Source organism: Melanostigma gelatinosum (genome assembly GCF_949748355.1).
Source record: "Melanostigma gelatinosum genome assembly, chromosome: 8".
Taxonomy (NCBI): Eukaryota; Metazoa; Chordata; class Actinopteri; order Perciformes; family Zoarcidae; genus Melanostigma; species Melanostigma gelatinosum.
The window spans coordinates 7,718,192-7,740,263 of record NC_136641.1 but is presented as its reverse complement, the minus strand read 5'-3'; the positions used below and the strand labels follow the sequence as shown (position 1 = coordinate 7,740,263).

Sequence of the window (22,072 nt, the reverse complement as noted above, 5' to 3'; positions counted from 1 at the left end):
ACACACACACAGAGTAATCTAATTCCTCCGGGGTGATTGCTGAACACATTTATGTGCACACACACACAGTCACGCACGCACACAGGGCGAGAGGTCATTGTAAATAACTTGGTTTTCGTGCTTTCATTTCCTGAGGGCATTAACTCTTGCTTGGTATTCATAACCATAACATGCAGAACCTGACAGACGGACTGTGTGTGTGTGTGTGTGTGTGCTGATACTGTTTTTATATACCCCCATGCATGTACACACATCCCAGACATACTTAGTGAAATATACACACACTCTAGGCATTTTGCAAACAGATAGATTGAAAAACATACATTCTTGTTATCGTCCTTCGCCACACACACACACACACACACACACACACACACACACACACACACACACACACACATAAAGAGATGATAATGGGCTTTGCTGGAATCCTCCATCCATCTTTACTCGCGGTTCCACTCGTCTGCGTCCACTGATACTTGTAAGACACATCCTGTCTTCTTCTTCTCTCCCTCTCTCAGCGTTCAGCTCTCTTAAACCTGCAGGCGAAATAACGGTTATCTGCGCACGCACAGGCGCACACCTGCTAATACCAGACAAGGAGTTGTGTTTATGCATTTTCCGTCTCCTGAATAATACATGCTTATTTGTTATTTTCCCTGCGCACACTTCGGAGGACATGGAAAGGAGTAAAAAATGATAAAAACAAAGCGGTGTTGAAAATATGAGGACAACTACCAGTTCAGCAGTCAATAGTGGATATTTTATTGTATTTGTGTGGAAGAAGAATGGCGACAACTGTCAGGAGCCGGATTTCTGAAGAATAACTGTCTGTATTGGCTTGGTTTCTGTATGATTTGTGTATTTATATATGTATATTCACTAGCTTAGGGCCCCACCTCGGCGATTTGGCCGGCTGGAGAGTTTTAGGGATGGTTGGTGGAGGGTAGCCTGAGCGAAGCGGTTTGGGGAAAGGCTAGTTTGACGGTCCACTGCGGCTCCCGGGCCTTGCAGACCCCCCCGGTCCATGTGGGACAGTAGTGGCTGTGGAGGCAGGTGGCCTTCCGGGAGTGGTTTTAAAGAGGGGCGGGAGGGTGGGGTGCGAAAGGCGTAGCAGGCTGAGCTATGGTGGCCATGGGTATTTGTACGGTGTGGCCGGAAGTGGCCCCGTGGAGGTGTGGCCCTGTTCCTGAAATTCAGCTAAGGTTTATCTCCAATTATGTGTGTGTGTGTGTGTGTGTGTGTGTGTGTGTGTGTGTGTGTGTGTGTGTGTGTGTGTGTGTGTGAGTGTGGCGTGTCACACAATGTATGTCCTCATATAAACCAAACTTTCTTTCTGTAAATTCCAAACAGTCGGTGACTTTATTGGTGTGAAGAGACAGAAAGAGACAATATTCAATGTCTTAGAAATATATCTGAATTCTGAACTGGACTTTTACATTCAACACCTTTCGGTGCACACACACACACACACACACACACACCACCACTCCTGCCTTGCCACTTGTTTGAGGGCCCTCCATCGACTGCACTCACCCTCCCAGACTAATGCTGTGTTCACACTGTGGCAGCAGAGGGCAATTGAGACGGCCCTTGCATTCAATGGGAGATTGATTGTAAATTCCACCTCCGCTGATTTTTCAAATGATCAAACAGATGTTAGACTTTCAGAGGTTTTACCGTCTTCCGGTCTTGCGATATTCAGCCGCATGGACGCAGTGGTGTGTGTGTGTGTACGTGTGTGTGTGTGTGTGGGGGAATGTGAATCAGCCGGGAGTCGTCCCGTCTCACGGCCGAGATGAAGTGGTGCAGCGGTTATCGATCCAGCTCGCCGGGACCCGGAGTCCTGCCGCTATTCGTGTCTGTGATCTAATGAGACGCTGTTTGCACCTGGGTTGGAATGTGAATGTGGTTAAGTGAGTGGAAGGAGAGCAACCCAGCAGTCTTTTGTCCTCCGGAGCGGGACGGAGGGGGGCTGAGGAGAGAACATGGGGAGAATTAACAATTTTTTATTGAGTCCAATGCAGAGCCGCTAACAAAAAGCTCCAAAAATGGCCGCGTCTTGCATTTTTTTAACACACAAACAATATCAACGCTAACCCAAGTTGGTGACAAACCAACCTTTTGTTTGTCGCAGTGGAGCACGCCCATTCCTGAAGTCGTGTGTCCTGACACAATATCCTGTTTGTATTGGAGTTACACAAGCAAGACGCCGTTCCGCTGCTGTTTGTCAGTGCACTGAATAGGTCTGTTTCATCAGAGTCTTTATCAGAGTCACTTGACTCGGGAAGCTGACCGCGTGACTCTTTCTCTCTGGCAACAATGTGAACGCTACTCTGTTCATTGTTTACCACAGTCACGTTCACGTTGTTGTGAGGATTGTGAGGACGGGCCAATATGCCTTCATTTCTCCCTAAAACGCGTTTGTTTTATCACTCCGAGATCAAACTATTTTCTTCACAATTAGAATAACAGAAACGCACAAACAGCACGCCTGCCTGCAGTAATAATGCGTGCCAGGAAAGGAAGGAGAATCAATCCTGTCTGGAATTATTTGCACAGAATAGATGTCAGGACTCTGCTCCTCCTGCAGCTTCGTTGAGATTTGTTTCTTCTTTTCCCAGAGAGGCTTATCAACAGAGCATGAATTCTATTGTTGTGTTAAACTGGGTCGTACAGTCTATTGCAAAGCTGAAATGGGCATGCTGATTTTTATCTGATTGTAAATATCTGTGTGTATGAGAGAGACAGAAGTAGATAAACAGCATGTTTTTTTACAGAAGTTTTAAATTATAATCCACTGGATATTTCTTATTTTTTCAATTACAGCCTCAATCTTTGGTGCCAAGCGCTCATTATTGTGGTATTTCTGATTCCAAGAGACAATTTTCTTGTGTTGATGAGGTTCTTATCGCTGTTGCTGATTTTGCTTCAGTTGATTTAAAAGAACACAAAAACACTGAAAAAGTGGTGACAAAGTCGGCCTGGCTTCTGAGCATTTATAGCCAGGTCACAAGCTGCTGTATGACCTGTGAGCAGCCTCTTCATAGTTCATATGCAGTTCATAAAAAGAAAACTAAATTCATTTTCTTCAGCGGAAATCTTTTTTTCTGGTAGGGAACGCTGACTTTAAGGGCAGCTGAGTTTAGGGCAGCTTTAATGAAATGGCTATAGATGTAATAGCTTTTAGATCAGGACGTGACAGAGAGCTGTAAAACACATTTGTTTATATGGGACTGTGGGGACCAGAGATAAAGCAGAGTGAACTAGAAAAAGTGCACTCAGTGGAGTGCAGATCTCCGCCAGGTGTTTCTGCAACAACCGCTGCTGTGACGTTCGATTTGAAAAAATATAAACTCTGCAACTGTCTTACTTTGGCGTGCAAATCAAGAGAGGAACAATTTCTAACTCACAGCGTAAAGAAGAGTCCAAATATAAGCAGTGCTTTATCACTCACGGCCCCTTCCGGTCGGTTAAGAGTATTAAGGAGTCGGCGGTCAATGACGCGAGAAAACTGTCAATAAAATATGTGTTTGAAAAAGTTGGAAACACTGCAACCACGAGAGGTTGCCCTTTTGCACACAGCTCATAAATGAGCACAAAAAGTGTTCGGCTGATGGGTTCAGCAGTGTGCTAGGTTAGCCGTGGAAAGACAGACGGACACAGACACGCACGCGTGCACAAAACCACCAAATACACAATCCCCCGGCGGAGATAATTATGAGCCTTAAAGTGCTGATCATGCATGCATGAGGACTGCGTGTTGCTACTGCCTGTCTTCACACAGATGTTTGCCCGTGTTCGCGTTGAGGCTCAACGCCTTCTGTGACCGACTCCTCGGCAGCTCTGAACAGCATATTGCGCCCAGCGGCCATCGGTCATTAGCGAACGTTCATGGCAAAGGCCAAGCATGATAAGCCGACGCTTCGCTGCACATCAGTGCCGGTTTTGGCTCCCCACCACCACCGGCTCCCGTTAATCAGGATGTAATGAAAGGAAACTTGTGGCATATGCGCCACTTAGGCCAAATGAGTCCTCGTGCCTCTTTCTAGGGCCGGGATGACATTCTGAATACATCTCTCTCTCTCCCTCTCTCTCTCTCTCTCTCTCTCTCTCTGATGCAAGCTCGTTGGTTCTCTGTTTTCATCCTGTTTGTGGGCACAAAGGTGTTTTTGCGCATTGGACCCATTCAGCTTTTAAACTTTGATGAACACTAAAGACACTTGTCTTGTTTGTTGCTCTCAGTGAAGTTTTAGTGATGAAAACATTTCATCAGTGACCCGTAGCTGTGGTATAAATGTAAATAAACATAGTGCTAAATCGGCTAATGGAGTTTCATCTCACTGCAGTTTGATCCAGGGGTGGCCGGTGTAGAGCTCGACAATTTAAACAACATGAATGCATTATTGATTATCTGGAGTCCCGGCCTTCAAGAGGTAAACAAACGAGCAGTTAATAGCCCCCCCCCCCGACTTATTTTGGCACCAATGCCACATTTTGACTGTTGCTTCACTCGATTCACTTTTTGGGGTTTCAAGAGGGAGTTGTAACGAGAATATTTAGTTATTTACTCGACCCAGAAAAGGGTCAAATGAAAAATGAAAAGATGGCGACCAAGTGCAGACGTGTAGAGTGTTGCGTTGAGGATAATGTCACGGGGGGGGGGGGAACTATCTGCAGTGGTAAACGAAACAGAGAAAAAGGACACGGTACCAAAAGTGAGTCGAGACGAGTCGAACCATGAGGTGGAAATGAGGCTGGAGATCTTCATTCAAAAGGCCTGAGCCGTTCTCCAAGCACGGACAGTTTTTCAATATGTAATACTTATTGTTCCCTGTAGGCCATTAAGGTGACGGGGCGGCCCTGAGGTTAAAGAGACTGTCCATCAGCTTGTGTCTTCTCGTCTGTCATCTCGAGGACTGGGTTATAGGTCAGAAATAAGAGCAGTTGTAAGTAAGTCACTTTTGTTTTGACAGAGTGGACATCATCTGACCTATGTCAGTACACAAATCCTAGACTGATTATACAACAACGTACTTGGGTTTCACTTGTTGTTTGTTACATATTTACACAAAATATATATATATATATATATATTTAGTCATTTCTTTCATTTCAACAAACTGGTCCAGAAAGAAACTCTCCAATCTGGCCTTAATGTCACCAAGCTGTGAGGGGCAAGACAAGATCGAGTTCCCTCTTGTGTTATTATGCTGTTAACACTAACGTTACGCTATGACAACGCTCTTTTTAGTTTGCAAGTGACCTTCAGAGGAAGCGTCTCTAAATGTGTGTTACACCACTCGCTGATGTTTAACCAGAGAAGTTAAGTGGACACCTGCACATCTCCGTCTCTGTGTTTGTCATAAATGCCACATCCAGACACTTTAATCCCGTCCTGCCTTCTTGCCATCACGCAGCAGAATAAATGGGCATTTCAGCGCCCCCACCTGCGCTTCGCTGCACTTTTTCAAGCGCGAGGTATCTGCCACTGCCAAATGACAGCTATCCCGTTCAAAATTGTCTGTTTTGGAATCACAAGACCTTACGGCGTCGCCACGTTTGAGTGCGTTATCATCCGTCGTTTATATTTTACTTTAACATTCATCTGGGTTTGTTTTTTTTAGTGCAGCAATGAATGTCGCCGTTCTTTGTCCCCTTAAAAGTGTTTTTAACCTCGGTTTTGCTTTGCCCACATCCCACACACCCTCCGCCCCACACTCACACACACACAACACTACTTTGCTGTGAGTGTGGCCACTGGTTTATGATGGGGGCTTTTTTTTTTTTTTCGCGGTTCATTTTCCACTCTCAAGGGTAAAACAGCAAAGCGTATAAAAGAGAGCAACAGCTGCAGTTCAATGGATCGCTTTGAAGAACTACATCAAACACAGAGAATCATCTTCCAGCCATTGGCCCCCACAGAAGAGAAAATGAAGGTGGTGTGTGTGTGTGTGTGTGCGTGTGTGTGTGCGCACACGGCCGGCATGTTGGAGAGGTGTGCAGGACTGTTAATCCTTTGGCCTTCCCTCAGTCCCCGCCTCCTGCTCCTCATCACTTGGTTGAGATATCTGGCTGCACATTCTCATCCATATTTAGTTCTTGGATCTCGGTCCGTATTGATCTCGTCCGTTAATCTTCTTCATTTTCTGATCATTCCACGCTGCCTTTTTTCTTGCTCTCATTCTGACCCTCTTTCCCTTATCTCACCTCTGCACACTTCTCTCCACAGCACCTCTCCACTTTAAGCCTTTCCTCTGCTTGCTTGTCCCCATCTTTGTTTGAACTCTCTCCATCCTCATCTTTATATAGTTTTGTTATTGTTCGTTTTGGTAAGTGCTCATTGTTGTGGTCTTCATGCAATTCACTTCCCCAGCATTGCTTGTCAATCAAATATTCTTTTTTTCCTTATCATTTTTATTCATGTATTCATTTGTCTTACTTTATAATGCATCATTTGCAACATTTCTGAGCTCATTATATGATACGGCATATACCGCGTCCATTTTAACACAGATATCCGACACACACACACACACACACACACACACACACACACACACACACACACACACACACACACACACACACACACACACACACACAAGAAAATAAAATGACGTAAAGTAAACAGTGTTTCTGGACAAAGCGTGAACAGTTAGAACAGTTTTGATAATTTAGTTGAGCTGTTTGTGCATAGAACCATTGTAATAAAGTGAAGTAAAACCTGCAGTTCTGTAGTGTACTGTTGATTCTTGCATTCATTATTTAATTGCATGGATCCCTTGTATAGAACATGCATTATACTGCTGCCTTTTCTCTGCTCTCCTTTTTGCTCCACCAACCCCATAAAGTGTGTGTGTGTGTGTGTGTGTGTGTGTGCGTGGGTGTGTGTGACTCATTTGATCTCGACTACACACCTGTAACGTTTCCTGACTGCATCTTGCACCCCTGACATATCACGGCCTGACAAAGTACTATAAACCTCTTCTGTGGGAGTTCCCAGATACAGTATGTGTCTCAAGGCCACACTTTGCCTCGATGACACACGCAGACAGACTCACGAGCTGAAAACAACACGAGCAGCTGGTAAACGCTGATTAGCGGAGCTTCGAGGATGGAACTGGAGTCAGGTGTTAAGCCTAGCTTAGCATAAGGAAAGGGGGAGATAGGTAGCTTGGCTCACGCCTCACTCTCAGACAGAAGGCAAATAAGTGTACTAGCACTTTCAAAAATGTTGAATTATTCCTTTATTATTAATGTGTGAATGTTTGATTCTCTCCTCCTCTGTCACGTTGTCTGTGTCTTCTTCTTCTCCTCCTCCTCCTCCTCCTCCTCCTCCTCCTCCTCCTCCTGCTGGTGATGGGGGGGGGGGGAGTGTTCTTGATTAGAACACACACTGCCAAGTCCCCCGACATCGCATCATTGCATTTGATTAGCTCCAACCCCCTGCTCCCTCCCTTATCACTAACAGCACAACGGGAAGCACCACACACACACACACACACACACACACACACACACACACGCATGCATGCGCAGATGCACATGCATACATATCGCTTGCAGACTTATCTGAACTCCATGGCTGCCTGCAAACGTGCTCTGGCATATATGAGCACACACACACACACACACACACATCTGGGCTGCTGGCGGTGCCGTGGCGGCAGGGCGTCAGGTAAAGCCAGCATGGCGCCGACAGCTCCCTGTCCCTAATGAAGCATTCATAAAGTGCAGCACAAAACAGTGGATCAGAGAGACGCAGCGCTCCCCCACCTGCCTTGGCTGTCTGCTGGCTGCCAGGGGGAGAGATGAGAGGGGTGAGGATCACCGTAATCCCCCCCCCCTCTTCCTGCCCCAATTTACAGTCAGACGTCACCCACCTCCGATATTACAATTCTCAACAGATTCGGTTTAAAGTCCTCCTTGAAAGTTTGTTATATCTGCAGCTGGAAGGGAGTCGAGGTCAAGGTGGGTATCCAGGAAACGCCACGGCACATGAATTCACAATCAGGCCCGCGAGTATACTCCGGTCACTACGCGTCCCCGAAGGGCTCACGAAGCAGACGCTCTGATTCAAATGAAGCTAACCTGCTGACTGTAGACATCCCAAGAAGGTCCGTTCAAATGATGCACGCCTCGGAGCAATTGTTCCGTTAAAAGAGCCAATTAAATGGAACCGGATCATCGACATAGCGGTGACGTAAACATACCTGCAGATACGTTACGGGTCATTCTTTTAATTGGGCCCCCAGAATGCCGAGTGTCCTCCCTCCCCTCGTCATGAGCTTGAGATGTCACCTCCGTTTGTGCTGGAATTGCTTCAGTGTCACTTTGTGTCTTTATCTCTCCCGTCCATCTCTATCCTTATCTGCATTTTTTTTCTTTTTCATTCCCTCATTATCTTTGCAGCCTAAACCTCGCTGAGCTTTACTCCGGCGAGGGAGACTGATCTAATTGGCAGCCAGGATCATTCTAATTTTGCGAAGCCAGCTTTCTCGGCTCTCTCCTCTCTCTCCTATTCTCGTGCCACCTTTCACACGATAATAATGAGAAAATATAAGCGTGACTATAAACTCCCTGATAAACTCCCTGAAGTTTGCTGTGGTGAGGATGTGTGCTTTTCTTTTTTTTTCCCCTATTCTTCGGGGTCTTGTTACACCGATCACATTTCGCCCAGGCAATTTGCCTGCTTGTCTGAGAAAGGGGAGGCTTATCTGCACTAACGCCCCATCCAGGCCGCGCTTCGTATCCAAATCGGCCCCTGTTAGCATTCAGATCAGGAGCCCCCGCCTCCTCCTTTCTATTCTACCTAGCTCCCGTGCTCCTCACTATCGCCCCCACCCCTCCTTCTGCTGTCAACACGCCAGCTTCGCTCGGAGGAGAAGAGGGCTGGGGAGAGAGGAAGCCCGGGCTATTATTTAATGAGATCAAGAAGTGCGAGGACGGAGCTGTTTACTGTCACGAAGCAAACAGGTGATAGGGTATCGCCGGGCTTCTCCCTCATCTCCCTCATCTTCCTCCTCGTCCACGCCTTAATAAGCAGCCATTTTACGGAAACCGTAATCGATCTGAGAAGAAGCACCGTGTAGCGGAGCAGGTGCATCAAAACAGTACGGCCGAGTCTCCCGGTACTAAGTTCAACAATCTGTAGCGATTGTGACTTGTGTGTAATTGCTGCTGTGATTCCACTTGACCTTTTACCTGCTCTGGTCATTACCGCAGCGCTGGGTTCCAACAGGGGCCACCACTGTGTCATTGTTCGCGTGATTAGACCATTAATCCCCCATGCATGGCTCACAATGGGCTTATGATTTCAGCAAGTCTGAGATTCAGCAACCTGCCTCAGTTCGAGCTGTAATTTGGCTGCTTTATTTTGAAGTTACTTTTGAAGTGTCTTTGTCATAAATTGGGTCTGGAGTCAGTTCCCGCTGCAGCACAGCACAAATGTAAGAAGTCTTCGTTAACGAGTCTCACGCACCAAACCTCAAAAGGACTTGACAGGAGGGAAGAAGAAGTAGGGGGGGGGGGAGGATGTGTCACGAAGGCGAGGTGGGGGGTGTATCCTTTGATCAAGAGCTCTCCTTGCAGCGCTCCTGTCTCTTTATACATCCACAATGTAATATATCTCTCAGCACTGCATTCCGGTCCCGGCAACAACGAAATGCAAGGAATTTCAATATACGCCCCCCCCCCCCCCCCCCCCCCCCTCTTTAAATTAAATGCGTTCATGTCGGCTGTAACAAAAGAGGGGATAATATCAGACACGGGTAAATATTTATTCTAAAAGTGGCGAGCTTAGGAAATGAGAAGGCTGCCACAGGAGAGCATGTTTGTCCGCGACGGTAATAAATATGCATCACGCAGCCGAGACGACAGCGATTGTAATCTCACCGACGCCTTGTTGTCGAGCACGGTGAAGATCCCCCGTCACCCTGTCCCATCATTGGAATGAGTCACTCAGCGACAAGTAGCACAATGTTTAATTAGAGTGGAAGCAAAGTCCTCGGGGGGAGGAACACCTCTCCCCCTTGTCCCTCTCTCTCTCTCTCTCTCTCTCTCTCTCTCTCTCTCTCTCTCTCTCTCTCTCTCTCTGTGTCATTTGTGGAAAGGTAAATAGTCAGAGGGTCGGTTTTCAGCCGTGTCGATGAAAGCATGCTTGAGCATATCAATAGAGAATGTGTTGTGAATGCAGAGCTCCCGATATCAATTCTTGCTCCGCTGCGAAATGAAACGCAAACTGAAACTGGTTTGTGCCAGGAGACGGCCCGTGGCAGTGCGTTCCTCACCCAAGGGTGTCAAGTAGCTCTTCACACCTGGAATAACTCCAAAAAGGTGCACCGGGAGCCACTTAAGTAGAAAAGCGGCCTGTCATCCAAGGTGCCCTCCAGCGTGCGGTAGCAGTGAGTGTCCCGGACTACACTGTCTGACAGGTGTATTGTTCAATGTGGGAACCCCTCTGCTTTTCTTTCACTAAACCTTGTTTTCATGTCTCCCCCCCCTGCAGCTCTGAAGGACCCCTGCGCCGACGTGGCCTGCAGCTACGGCAGCACCTGCGTCCAGTCGACGGGCGGCCTGTCGGCGAAGTGCATGTGCCCCCTCGGCTGCGAGGGCAAGCGCGAGCAGACGGTGTGCGGCAGCGACGGAGAGGACTACCGCAACGAGTGCGAGCTCCACCAGCACGCCTGCAAGAACCAGAAGAACATACGGGTGCAGTACCAGGGGCCCTGCGGTGAGCTCTCTCCTCGCGTTAACACCGCCCATCGCTGTTCCTCAAGACCTTTAGATGTGCTCGGTGATAAATTGGATAAACAGTAAGCGAGGGAAAAGCAGAAGATTTGAGGCCCTGGATGCTAATGTTTGGCATTTCTGCTTGATAGATGGCTCTCCCTTCTCTCCCTTCTCTGCTCCTCTCTGTTTTCTTCCCTGCACTCTGTTTACTACCTCTGGCTTTTGTTGTTTCTCCTTCACATAGCCCACTTACTTACGGCAGGCCTCTGCTAATTCTCATTTTTCATTCAGGTTGCTTCGCTTCACTACTTCGCACAGCTACTCCTGCGGTGCGAATTGTTGTTTTCTATAAGTGGGTCTTCAGAGCTGTCGTTTCTTCATCAGGCCCAGCCTTTGCTTTCTTTTGCTTTCTTTTTTTTTTTTTTTTTGGGCTCATCCTTGTTATCATCAGGCGATAGTTGTTTACTCCCAAGGCGTTCAACTCTTGAGTTTTTTGTGTTTGTTTGTTTTGAGCCAGATGGAGGGGAAAGAATGAAACGCAGGAAAATAAAGCTCCGTCTCTAAACAGCGGGAGCCTCCGCGAGACGGAGCGGAGGAGTGGTGGGGAAAGAGAGATGGATGTGCAGGTCCGCCGGCGGAAGGTTGGCCGAATAAATCCAGCCAGAGTCGGCCAAAGTGACCCGAGTTGCCCCGTCCTCCCTCGGGGGGAGGGCCGCGGCTCGGGGGACCGGTCGGCCCTGATGGTCCTCTAAATCTTCCTGCAGCCGTTTCATCTGAAGCCCCGGCTATTTCAGGTTGCTAGCCGCAGCCAGACAAATGAAGTTGATTTATCTGCGCTGCTAGTTTTTACAGCAAACAGGCCATTCTTTTTGTAATTACCCTACTTGCTCAGCGGGAGGAGAGCATGGATCCTGGAAGCAGTTCTTCTCAGTTAATGGGAGGTAATGGTCTTTCCCTCAGATAATGGTCTGGCTGGCGGCTGAGGCACTGCGTTATGCAGAGACACTGCCTGCATTACGATAAATCCCCCCCTCGCTCGGTTGCTGCTCTCTGCAAGCCTTTGCATTGTGTTGCTAGAATACAACCCGAGGCCGCGGTCACTCCGCCTCCCAGCCCGGCCGCAGCCAAAGCGCTCTGTCCTTTTTGGTCCCCGCATTGTCGCTCTTTGTATCCCTGCTAGAGGTCTTTTGGAAACCATTTCTCCTTCTCCTCCTCTCTACTCCTTTTCCTGACGATAGGGTGTTTCATCCTCGCCGTGTCTTGAATGACTTGGCAGCGATTTGATGCGTCACGGGTGCTACATAAATCCTTTGTCTTCCCACATGCTGAAAGCATGGCGGGCAGGATGAAGCTCGGGCTCCTGTTTCAAGGAGCAAACACCCCCCCTCCCCACGTCCTCCCCGTCCCACACATCCACAAACCAATTCCATTAAGATCACGGACCGATACGGCCGAGCGTGCCAGACCGAACGCTCGCCGCTGGAAGGAGGGAGGTGCCAGGGAGCATATCAAACCGACCGTCACTTCATCCATTTCTTTTTGTCTCCCCTTCACATTCGAGGTCCCAGTCCGAGCAGCTCTCAGCTGCTGGGCCACTGATAATATCTGTGGAGCAGCAGTGATGGAGGATCATGTCTCCCCTTCCCTTTTGTTTTGTTTTAGTCTTCTCCTTTCTCCTCTCTGCTGTTCTCTTCTCTCTGGCTTTACTGAACAAACAACAGTGAATACATCCAACCAGACCAAAGCATGCTTTTTTGGTCTGAGACACATTACAGGTCTATCATTGTTTATTTAGAAGCAGTGTTGGGCTCTGACCATGTGGCTTAAACATGTGCTGTGGACAAAGAAATCAGGCCTTCACTTTGTCAAGCAAAGGTCTCATCCTGATTTGTAGTTTGAGGAGAGCAAAGGGATTTCACACTCAGGTGTGAATTCCCCCCCCCAAATAACCATGGTAACCGCGGCAATCTCATTGGCCGAGAGCCAAGAGACCCGAGGACCCCTGTGGTTCGGCCACTGTTCTATAAAACTCTCTGCTGCCCCCACCTCACAGCTTTCCCCCTTCGACCTCGGTTGAGTTAGGAGGCACACACCGCTCTCCTCGCCCGGACCCCCCCCCCCCGTCCAGGCCACAGAGAATCCAGCTTTTTCCAACTCTCCCTCCGGGGTAACAGGAGGCACACAAGGCTCTTCGCTCGGACACCCCCCGTCCAGGCCACAGAATAACCAACTTTCCCCGCCAGCGCAACGCTGGCCACGAGGAAGCAACAGCCCCTCGAACCCTCATCAAACCCTGTCAGGTCACGAGCCATTTCGCTGGACGAAACAGCCCGCGATAACGAATCTGCATCAGCATTCGTTCAGTGCTTTCTGCTTCTTTTTATTTTGTGCACAAACCGGCACAGAGGAGCCGACGAAGCCTCGCTCCTCTCCTGACCGATGATTACCGGGAGACCTACGTACCACGTCGTCTCAGCCGAAGTTAAACTGTCCTCCCTGCAGCGAGGATAGTTCACGTCTGCGTTTGCTCCAGAGCCATTCCACGACGGACCGAAACAGCGCCAGCTCAACGCCGCGCGACACACAGCGCCCGCTGCAAAGCCGCGCCGACCCGCAAGCTCCCCCCCTGTCCCCCTTCCCGACGAGGAAAACGGACAGCTTTGCCACGGACACTTCCACGTTGCAACGAAGCATCTACAAGTAAGGTTCTTGGCATTTGGGCATAGCTTAGCTTAAATTAACTTAAGTTTAATTCAGGCCATTCATTTATATGTTGATATTCCCGTGTTTTTGTGTGTTTAAGACTGTCGCGTGATATTGAGGTATTACGCAATCATTACGGAGCAGAGAAGCTCCGCTGTATTCGTGTATCAACTATGACTGTTTGCTTGGGATTTTATTTGATTTATTTTCATTCATTGTCTTCCACTCCGGGTGGAAGTTCTCTTTTCATTAACTCGACTCGGTGAGTGAGCTGAGGTGCGTGGCTTATCACGGCATAAGTTACCGGCAGTTCCAAGACGACAGCGGTATATTTATGCACGATATAACCAGCACTCAGGCTCCCTACCACATCGCACGCCGAAGCGTGATTCACTTCGAGTTCTTGCTCCCTTTTTCTCGTTCCTCCTTTCACGAAACACGCACATACACATAGCTCCTAGTTCTACTCCTGGGGAACCTCGTTCAAACGAGCGCCTCACATCACGTGCTGCCCAGGCATACGTGAGTACATACAGCAGCCTAACTGCCATTTTGTCCGGGTCCCTCGACTCCGCCATCTTTGTAGTTTTTAGCTGTAGTTCTTAAGGCCCCTCCCCTTTGGTCAGCGTCACTCGATGCCGCCATCTTTGTAGTCTTTAGCGTAGCTGTAAGACTCCCTCCTTTTCACCCACAGACCCACACACACACACACACACACAGACATACACTCTCATCCATTTTATTCATTCTTTAGTTTAGGCATATAAAATTGTATGATAACGTTTGTTGGTTGCAATATTAATTGATTCTGATCATCTATTATTTTGATTCAATAAACTCTGTTATACTTTCAGGAGCAGTCGTCTGTGATTACTTGTGCATATGTATTTGATAAGACTGTATGTAGTAGCCTGTGCTCGAACTTAACCCTTCACTGTCACTGAATGTGTAGTCATACGCAGACTATTGACATTATGAGTGACTACTAATTATGAGACTTAGTTTTATCGTTTGGTTATTGGTCCCTGTTCGCAGGGTGGTGCCCCGTTTATATTAATAATCATTAATAATTGTTACATACATCAATAATTCTATTGATGTCAAGAATTCAGTTTCTTAAATGCTGATAACCCAAACACGCTCCTTTAGATCCCAACATAATGGTGCCCCGTGTGAGGCTACGTTATTCCAGTTTTGTTACAGTATATATGCACATTAATCCATAATTATTTTTGAATAATTAATTTTCCAAAAAATATTTTTTTTCGAAATTTTTTTTTTTTTTCTTCTTTTGAATGATCCAAATTCCTGAAACTTATTTCCCAAAATAGGTAGGCTTTGATCTTCAAAATCTTGTCTTATTGTAATTAAATTTTTGATTTTAAATCCAGATTTTTAATCTTAATCTTTAATTCCCTTCTCGAAATTTTATTTCGTTTCCAGGTTTAATTATTCGTTTCATTTCTTAAACTAACAGCCAGCTGTGTAGTAGATTTGATCGTTTATTTGTAATACCTTGCTTGTTTTCTTAAATCCCTCCAAAGAAGTTACACACAGCTGTCACAGGCCCAAAGTGCTAAACCACATTAGCATTTTCGCACCTCTGGCTGCAAAGCAGTAGTGATACCTCAGAGCAGCAACAGTAGAAACGTAAGTCACAGAGCTAGACATTTCACTGTGCGCCTGCATGAACCGTAACACTAACAGTAATTAACATCTAACAGTAGAAATCCTAAGTTACAGAACTAGACATTTCACTGAGAACCGTAAACACTAACAGTTTCCGTTCTAACACTAGGGAATTAACAACCACTGGGAGTCGCGCTCATCAGAGAGAATGAGCGACGAGAAATCCCCCATTCCTGGAGCTGTAGCTCCAGAAGACACCGCACTACGAGATGCGGTGGCTGATGTCCTCGGACTCACAGCAAAGGAAAGAGAGTACTTTGCAAAATACACTGCTGTCCTATGCGACGAGCAATTAGAGCAGCTGGTGGCTTATGTAAATAACCCAGCAGGTAACAGAGAGCGCCTGATTCAGGACGTAATTGGCGAAATACTGCTCATCTATCATCAGAAAATGCAGCTGCAAGCTGCCCGAACCCGGGCACAGAGCGACGAGCAGCAACGCGAGATCTGGACACTCCGAACAGAGGTTCAGGAGTTGTCACGTGACTGTAGCGCCCTACAGTCAGAAAATAGTAGCCTGCGCAGTGACCTCAGAGAGGTCAACCTAAAACTCTCTAAAGCATCAGAGAGTGATGACAAACTGAAAGCACTTCAAGGTGTTCCAGCAACCCCGGTAGGTACTGCTACCCCCTACCGAGCCTTTCAGCCCAGTCATTTCTTGGTCTCGGCTCCTTCATTCCCCGAGACCCGAACCACCTTGCATTTCTTGAAAGCGACATCCCCAACCAGGAGGAGAGAGGACCAACACCAGGTCCTAGTCGGCCCAGGTGGCTTCAAAACCACCTCAGGCCAACGCAATCCTCCACGCAGTTCACGCGCGCAACAAGAACTGACCCCATCCCCCTCAGGGAGGGAGGATGATAGTCGTTACCACCATCGCGAGTATGGAGACTCAGACGACTCGGACGGCCCAGGCCCCATCAACCTTGGAGGCCTGCGTACTCGACAGATTGAGTCTCTGGTAAAAGACGTAGAGCGCTTTAATCCCGATAATCACGACTCGAGCATCGATGACTACCTAAGGGAGATCGATCGCTGCCTCCTCGACCTATCGCGCCCCTCATCGCGCGAAAAGCTAAAGCTAGTGTGGAAAACCACTGCGCGAAGCGTTCACGCTTTCATTGAAACGCTCCAGCCGAGCATCCGCGACTGCTATTCATCCCTGTGTCACGCCCTTAGGGAGGAGTACTCCCTGTACACCGACCCAGCCTCTGCCACCCTCGGCGCCTTTGCCATTTCCCAGGAAAGGCTACAGTCTCCGAGAGACTACTTCAGGCGCTTGAGATCTGCGTACTTCCAAGGACGTAACGCCCCAGGTCTAGAAGAAGACCATGCCTTCAAGTCGCTTTTCTTGCACAATCTCCACGACAACGTGAGATACGATGTTACTATGCACTGCAGAACGAGTAACCTCACCATGCCAGAGATTAGGAAATACGCGCAACTTGCATGGGAGACACGCGGACGGCCGACAAATCGGTACGAAGACACCGCCATAGTCTTAGGCATCCAACAGTCGAGCCACTCCGACCTAGCGTCGGAAGACGACGAGAGGACTTGGCCTAGCGAGCCCTGGTCACCCCCAAGGAACAAACGACCCTGGCGGTCGAAAGACCAACGGAACCAGGGGGGTGAAAGACGCCCTCAAGGGCAACCCATCAGGTAACGCTGACTCGCAGCCCACCTGACTAAGCCAAGTGACCTTTCCCCCTGCTGCCAAGTCGACATGGTAGGGGGGGGGAAGAGAACTCAGCACACGTCCGGAAACGACCACTCCCATTTTCGCACCTCGTTCTTCAACCTTCTTGGGCGACCTTGTTCGCAAAGGCAATGCCCGTTATGTATATCTCTATACATATTCTTCAGTCTTACTGGGGGGTCATAACACTCTTGCTCTACCCGACTCCGGGTCCGAAACGAGCCTCATGTGTTCCCCCACCTTTTCGCATACACCTCTAGGGTGCCACAACCTTAGAGGCCCTTCGAGCACCCAAGCTCGTAAGATCTTTCGTCAACTAAGCCTTCTTCTCCTGCTCTGTCAGCATGAGCCACCTCCAGCTTGTTCAACAAAGCCACCGCCTTCTTTCAGCCGAGTCATCGGCCGGTTCTGTCAAGTCGCCAGTGCCGTAGGTAACTGAACTTGACCTGTGCGCCGGACCTGTCTCCATCTCTAATTAGGAGGGTGGGGGGAGGGAGATATCACCAGCCCGCCATGACACACTCCAGAGTGAAACTGTTCGCGACGTTTCCCTGAGTGCTGGCGGTAACGTGGGGATATCCGCCCTCGCCACTTGAACAGCGCGAGGGGGGTGGGATCTCTGACAACAGAAACTTAGAGAGATGCACTTCACAGGAAGTACACTCTAATCTCGCCAGTGCCGAAACCAACCGGCAGAATGGCAGCTTACTATTGACTACTAACGTTTAACTGCATGCTCCAACTCACCCTGTAGACATGCACTAACCGCTAACACATCCAACTTCAACCAGAACAGTTGCATGACCTGAAAAACGTTCATTGCGACTGTAAACTGATGCTCCACTCTCATAGAGAACCCTTTGCATGCTTTATAGACTCTACCAGAAGTAACCAAAGAAGACATAACCTCTGCCGTAGCAGTCAGATTTAACCCAGGACCTCATCCGAGAAGGCTCAGCTGTCAACAGCTGGAGCAGCGAGAGACCAGCCTAGCTAGTCACACTAGCCGTGCTAACGAAATCTGTAAATCTGCTACCACTACTGTTATGCAACCCTCACAGGTACCTCTGGCCTATAGTCTTGGCAACGCAACTCCAATATCGATAGATTCTAAAACTTAGACACAGGACTCGCTCTAAATCTACCGATCAGAGAGAGATAGACGCACATATCATGTACTAATAGATCCAGAAGCGACAGACAAACTGGATTCCCTCCTATTCATAACACCACGTAGCCAACCTACGACTGCTCCGCCGACGGACTCCAGTCCTGTCTAGGAGTTGAACCAGTAACCACTGTTTGCCCCTCACCTGCTTCTTGTCTTTCTATTCTTTCCTTCTCTCTCTTTTGTGTTTTGTTTTGTTTATTTGGGTTGTTACTTTCTTTGACACTGTGCCACAATGCTAGAATATCACAACATCATAATAGCGATTGAATTATTTGGGAATAATGTTTTGCTCACCTATGATTTGAATTGTGTATGATAGTAGATGTAGGTAGAAGTAGTTAAAGTCATCTGCCCAGATGCCACCTTAGTCATCTGCCCAGATGCCAATGAACTCTGAACAATGAACTCTGAACTTGAACACCATGAACTTGACCACTATGAACCTTGAACTCTATGAACAATGAACACTGCCTGTTTTAACCACTGCTTTTGGTCTCAGGAACACTTGGACTGTCTCACCTCTTCAGGTTTCCCCACCACATGGATGCACATGCCAGCCCTTGGTTTGCTCTAAAGACCGAAGCCAACACCTCGCTCTTCAGAACAAAGGGGGGATGTTGGGCTCTGACCATGTGGCTTAAACATGTGCTGTGGACAAAGAAATCAGGCCTTCACTTTGTCAAGCAAAGGTCTCATCCTGATTTGTAGTTTGAGGAGAGCAAAGGGATTTCACACTCAGGTGTGAATTCCCCCCCCCAAATAACCATGGTAACCGCGGCAATCTCATTGGCCGAGAGCCAAGAGACCCGAGGACCCCTGTGGTTCGGCCACTGTTCTATAAAACTCTCTGCTGCCCCCACCTCACAGCTTTCCCCCTTCGACCTCGGTTGAGTTAGGAGGCACACACCGCTCTCCTCGCCCGGACCCCCCCCCCCCGTCCAGGCCACAGAGAATCCAGCTTTTTCCAACTCTCCCTCCGGGGTAACAGGAGGCACACAAGGCTCTTCGCTCGGACACCCCCCGTCCAGGCCACAGAAGAACCAACTTTCCCCGCCAGCGCAACGCTGGCCACGAGGAAGCAACAGCCCCTCGAACCCTCATCAAACCCTGTCAGGTCACGAGCCATTTCGCTGGACGAAACAGCCCGCGATAACGAATCTGCATCAGCATTCGTTCAGTGCTTTCTGCTTCTTTTTATTTTGTGCACAAACCGGCACAGAGGAGCCGACGAAGCCTCGCTCCTCTCCTGACCGATGATTACCGGGAGACCTACGTACCACGTCGTCTCAGCCGAAGTTAAACTGTCCTCCCTGCAGCGAGGATAGTTCACGTCTGCGTTTGCTCCAGAGCCATTCCACGACGGACCGAAACAGCGCCAGCTCAACGCCGCGCGACACACAGCGCCCGCTGCAAAGCCGCGCCGACCCGCAAGCTCCCCCCCTGTCCCCCTTCCCGACGAGGAAAACGGACAGCTTTGCCACGGACACTTCCACGTTGCAACGAAGCATCTACAAGTAAGGTTCTTGGCATTTGGGCATAGCTTAGCTTAAATTAACTTAAGTTTAATTCAGGCCATTCATTTATATGTTGATATTCCCGTGTTTTTGTGTGTTTAAGACTGTCGCGTGATATTGAGGTATTACGCAATCATTACGGAGCAGAGAAGCTCCGCTGTATTCGTGTATCAACTATGACTGTTTGCTTGGGATTTTATTTGATTTATTTTCATTCATTGTCTTCCACTCCGGGTGGAAGTTCTCTTTTCATTAACTCGACTCGGTGAGTGAGCTGAGGTGCGTGGCTTATCACGGCATAAGTTACCGGCAGTTCCAAGACGACAGCGGTATATTTATGCACGATATAACCAGCACTCAGGCTCCCTACCACATCGCACGCCGAAGCGTGATTCACTTCGAGTTCTTGCTCCCTTTTTCTCGTTCCTCCTTTCACGAAACACGCACATACACATAGCTCCTAGTTCTACTCCTGGGGAACCTCGTTCAAACGAGCGCCTCACATCACGTGCTGCCCAGGCATACGTGAGTACATACAGCAGCCTAACTGCCATTTTGTCCGGGTCCCTCGACTCCGCCATCTTTGTAGTTTTTAGCTGTAGTTCTTAAGGCCCCTCCCCTTTGGTCAGCGTCACTCGATGCCGCCATCTTTGTAGTCTTTAGCGTAGCTGTAAGACTCCCTCCTTTTCACCCACAGACCCACACACACACACACACACACAGACATACACTCTCATCCATTTTATTCATTCTTTAGTTTAGGCATATAAAATTGTATGATAACGTTTGTTGGTTGCAATATTAATTGATTCTGATCATCTATTATTTTGATTCAATAAACTCTGTTATACTTTCAGGAGCAGTCGTCTGTGATTACTTGTGCATATGTATTTGATAAGACTGTATGTAGTAGCCTGTGCTCGAACTTAACCCTTCACTGTCACTGAATGTGTAGTCATACGCAGACTATTGACATTATGAGTGACTACTAATTATGAGACTTAGTTTTATCGTTTGGTTATTGGTCCCTGTTCGCAGGGTGGTGCCCCGTTTATATTAATAATCATTAATAATTGTTACATACATCAATAATTCTATTGATGTCAAGAATTCAGTTTCTTAAATGCTGATAACCCAAACACGCTCCTTTAGATCCCAACAAGCAGCTTCACCAAAACTCAGTTTTGAGGCAATAAAGCCAGGACACACCGGTTATATTTTCACGTGTTCTATTTTCTGTTGTCGAGGTGTTATTGCTGACTTTTCCACAAAGAACTCAAAGATGGCCCACGACTCAGAGATGTTTTTGTGGTTAAAGCTTTCTCCTTCAATCCCCCAGGCTCTAATTAACATTATATGTTCATTGTTCTTCTCTAAAATTGTGAAATTCATGAAAGGCTGTGTCTCCACAGACCCGTGCAAAGACAACGAGAACAGCCTGAACACGATGTGCCGGGTGGAGGCTCTCACCCGGCAGATCCAGATCTTCGACCTGCCGGAGTCGTGCAACCCGGGCAACGAGCCTCTGTGTGCCAGCAACGGCCAGACCTACCCCAGCGAGTGCGCCATGGCAGCGACGGGCATGCAGAAAGGCGTCAAGCTCAGGAAGATCCACGCGGGACGATGCAGAAGGCCGGGTAAGGGGGGTTAGGACGAGCTTTTTTGGGCCAAGACTCGGTGCGCTGCTCGTTGTTTACTGTCCGATCGGCAACTTGAGATGTGAGACTGGAGTTAGAGTTGAGAGACATAGAGAGCATGTCGGGATTCTTTCCCAAATAGCTTTAGTTTTCAAACTATTTTTAAACCAATCAAAAGCTAAATCACAGTCAGACGACAGCCGCATTGCATTATAGCCAATGAGTTCCGCCTGCGTGAACATGATTGGTCGATACTACTCAGACAAACAAACGCTCCCGATACCGGAATCTTCCCCCGTTACCTCCAGATTCTGCATGTGAATTGCAGAATGTTTAGGGATTATTATTGTTACTATGGAGAGCTACATGACTGTGAACATGTTTTATACGTAAATATGTAACGACAGATGAGACCTTTTTGGTTATTTTCAAAAAGGATGTTCAAAAATAATCAGGGAACTGTGTCGGGGAGTGCACATCCGAAACCTTCCAAGCAGCTTGGCACTCCGACGATGTAATACATTCTCCAAAGCTTTGTTTCCAAATTCCTCACAGCTGAACAGGAATAGTCGGGATGGGTTGTAAAGGGCTCAACGAAGCAAAAACACGGCCCTGAAACATCTGCTTCACATTGTCGCGTCACATTTCATCCTCAAACAGGTGTACTGGCATTAAGAGCCCTACTGGCACCCTGCTGGTACAGAGATGAAACGACTCTTCGGTCTCGGGGTCTGTACTGTATCCACACTACTAGCGGCCTCTTCCAGCCTGATAAGAGCTCCAGGGCTGTTATCTGTGCTATTAGAACAGGGCTTTAAGCCTTAGTCAACAAAGAGCTATCAGCTCTTACTGTACATCTGATAGCCATCGGAGGAAATCCAACGTTCCCGCTGTGTTGTCGGTGGGGGGCCACGCAAAGCCGCAT

The 22,072-nt window shown here is 48.1% G+C and overlaps 1 protein-coding gene across 5 annotated transcripts in view; it reads left to right on the top strand.

Moving 5' to 3' along the window:
- agrn (agrin) overlaps window positions 1-22,072 on the top strand; it is a gene marked incomplete at its 5' end in the record, with an annotated part of 228,243 nt that overhangs the window by 128,848 nt on the left and 77,323 nt on the right. For 4 of the 5 annotated variants that reach the window (XM_079273779.1, XM_079273781.1, XM_079273778.1 and 1 more), the window contains 2 exons: window positions 10,511-10,735; window positions 20,923-21,147. In XM_079273779.1, the coding sequence (XP_079129905.1) occupies window positions 10,511-10,735; window positions 20,923-21,147 (450 nt within the window). Of the gene's footprint in view, window positions 1-10,510; window positions 10,736-10,770; window positions 10,818-20,922; window positions 21,148-22,072 lie in introns of those variants that run through there. The other variant, XM_079273782.1, reaches the window with a different exon arrangement.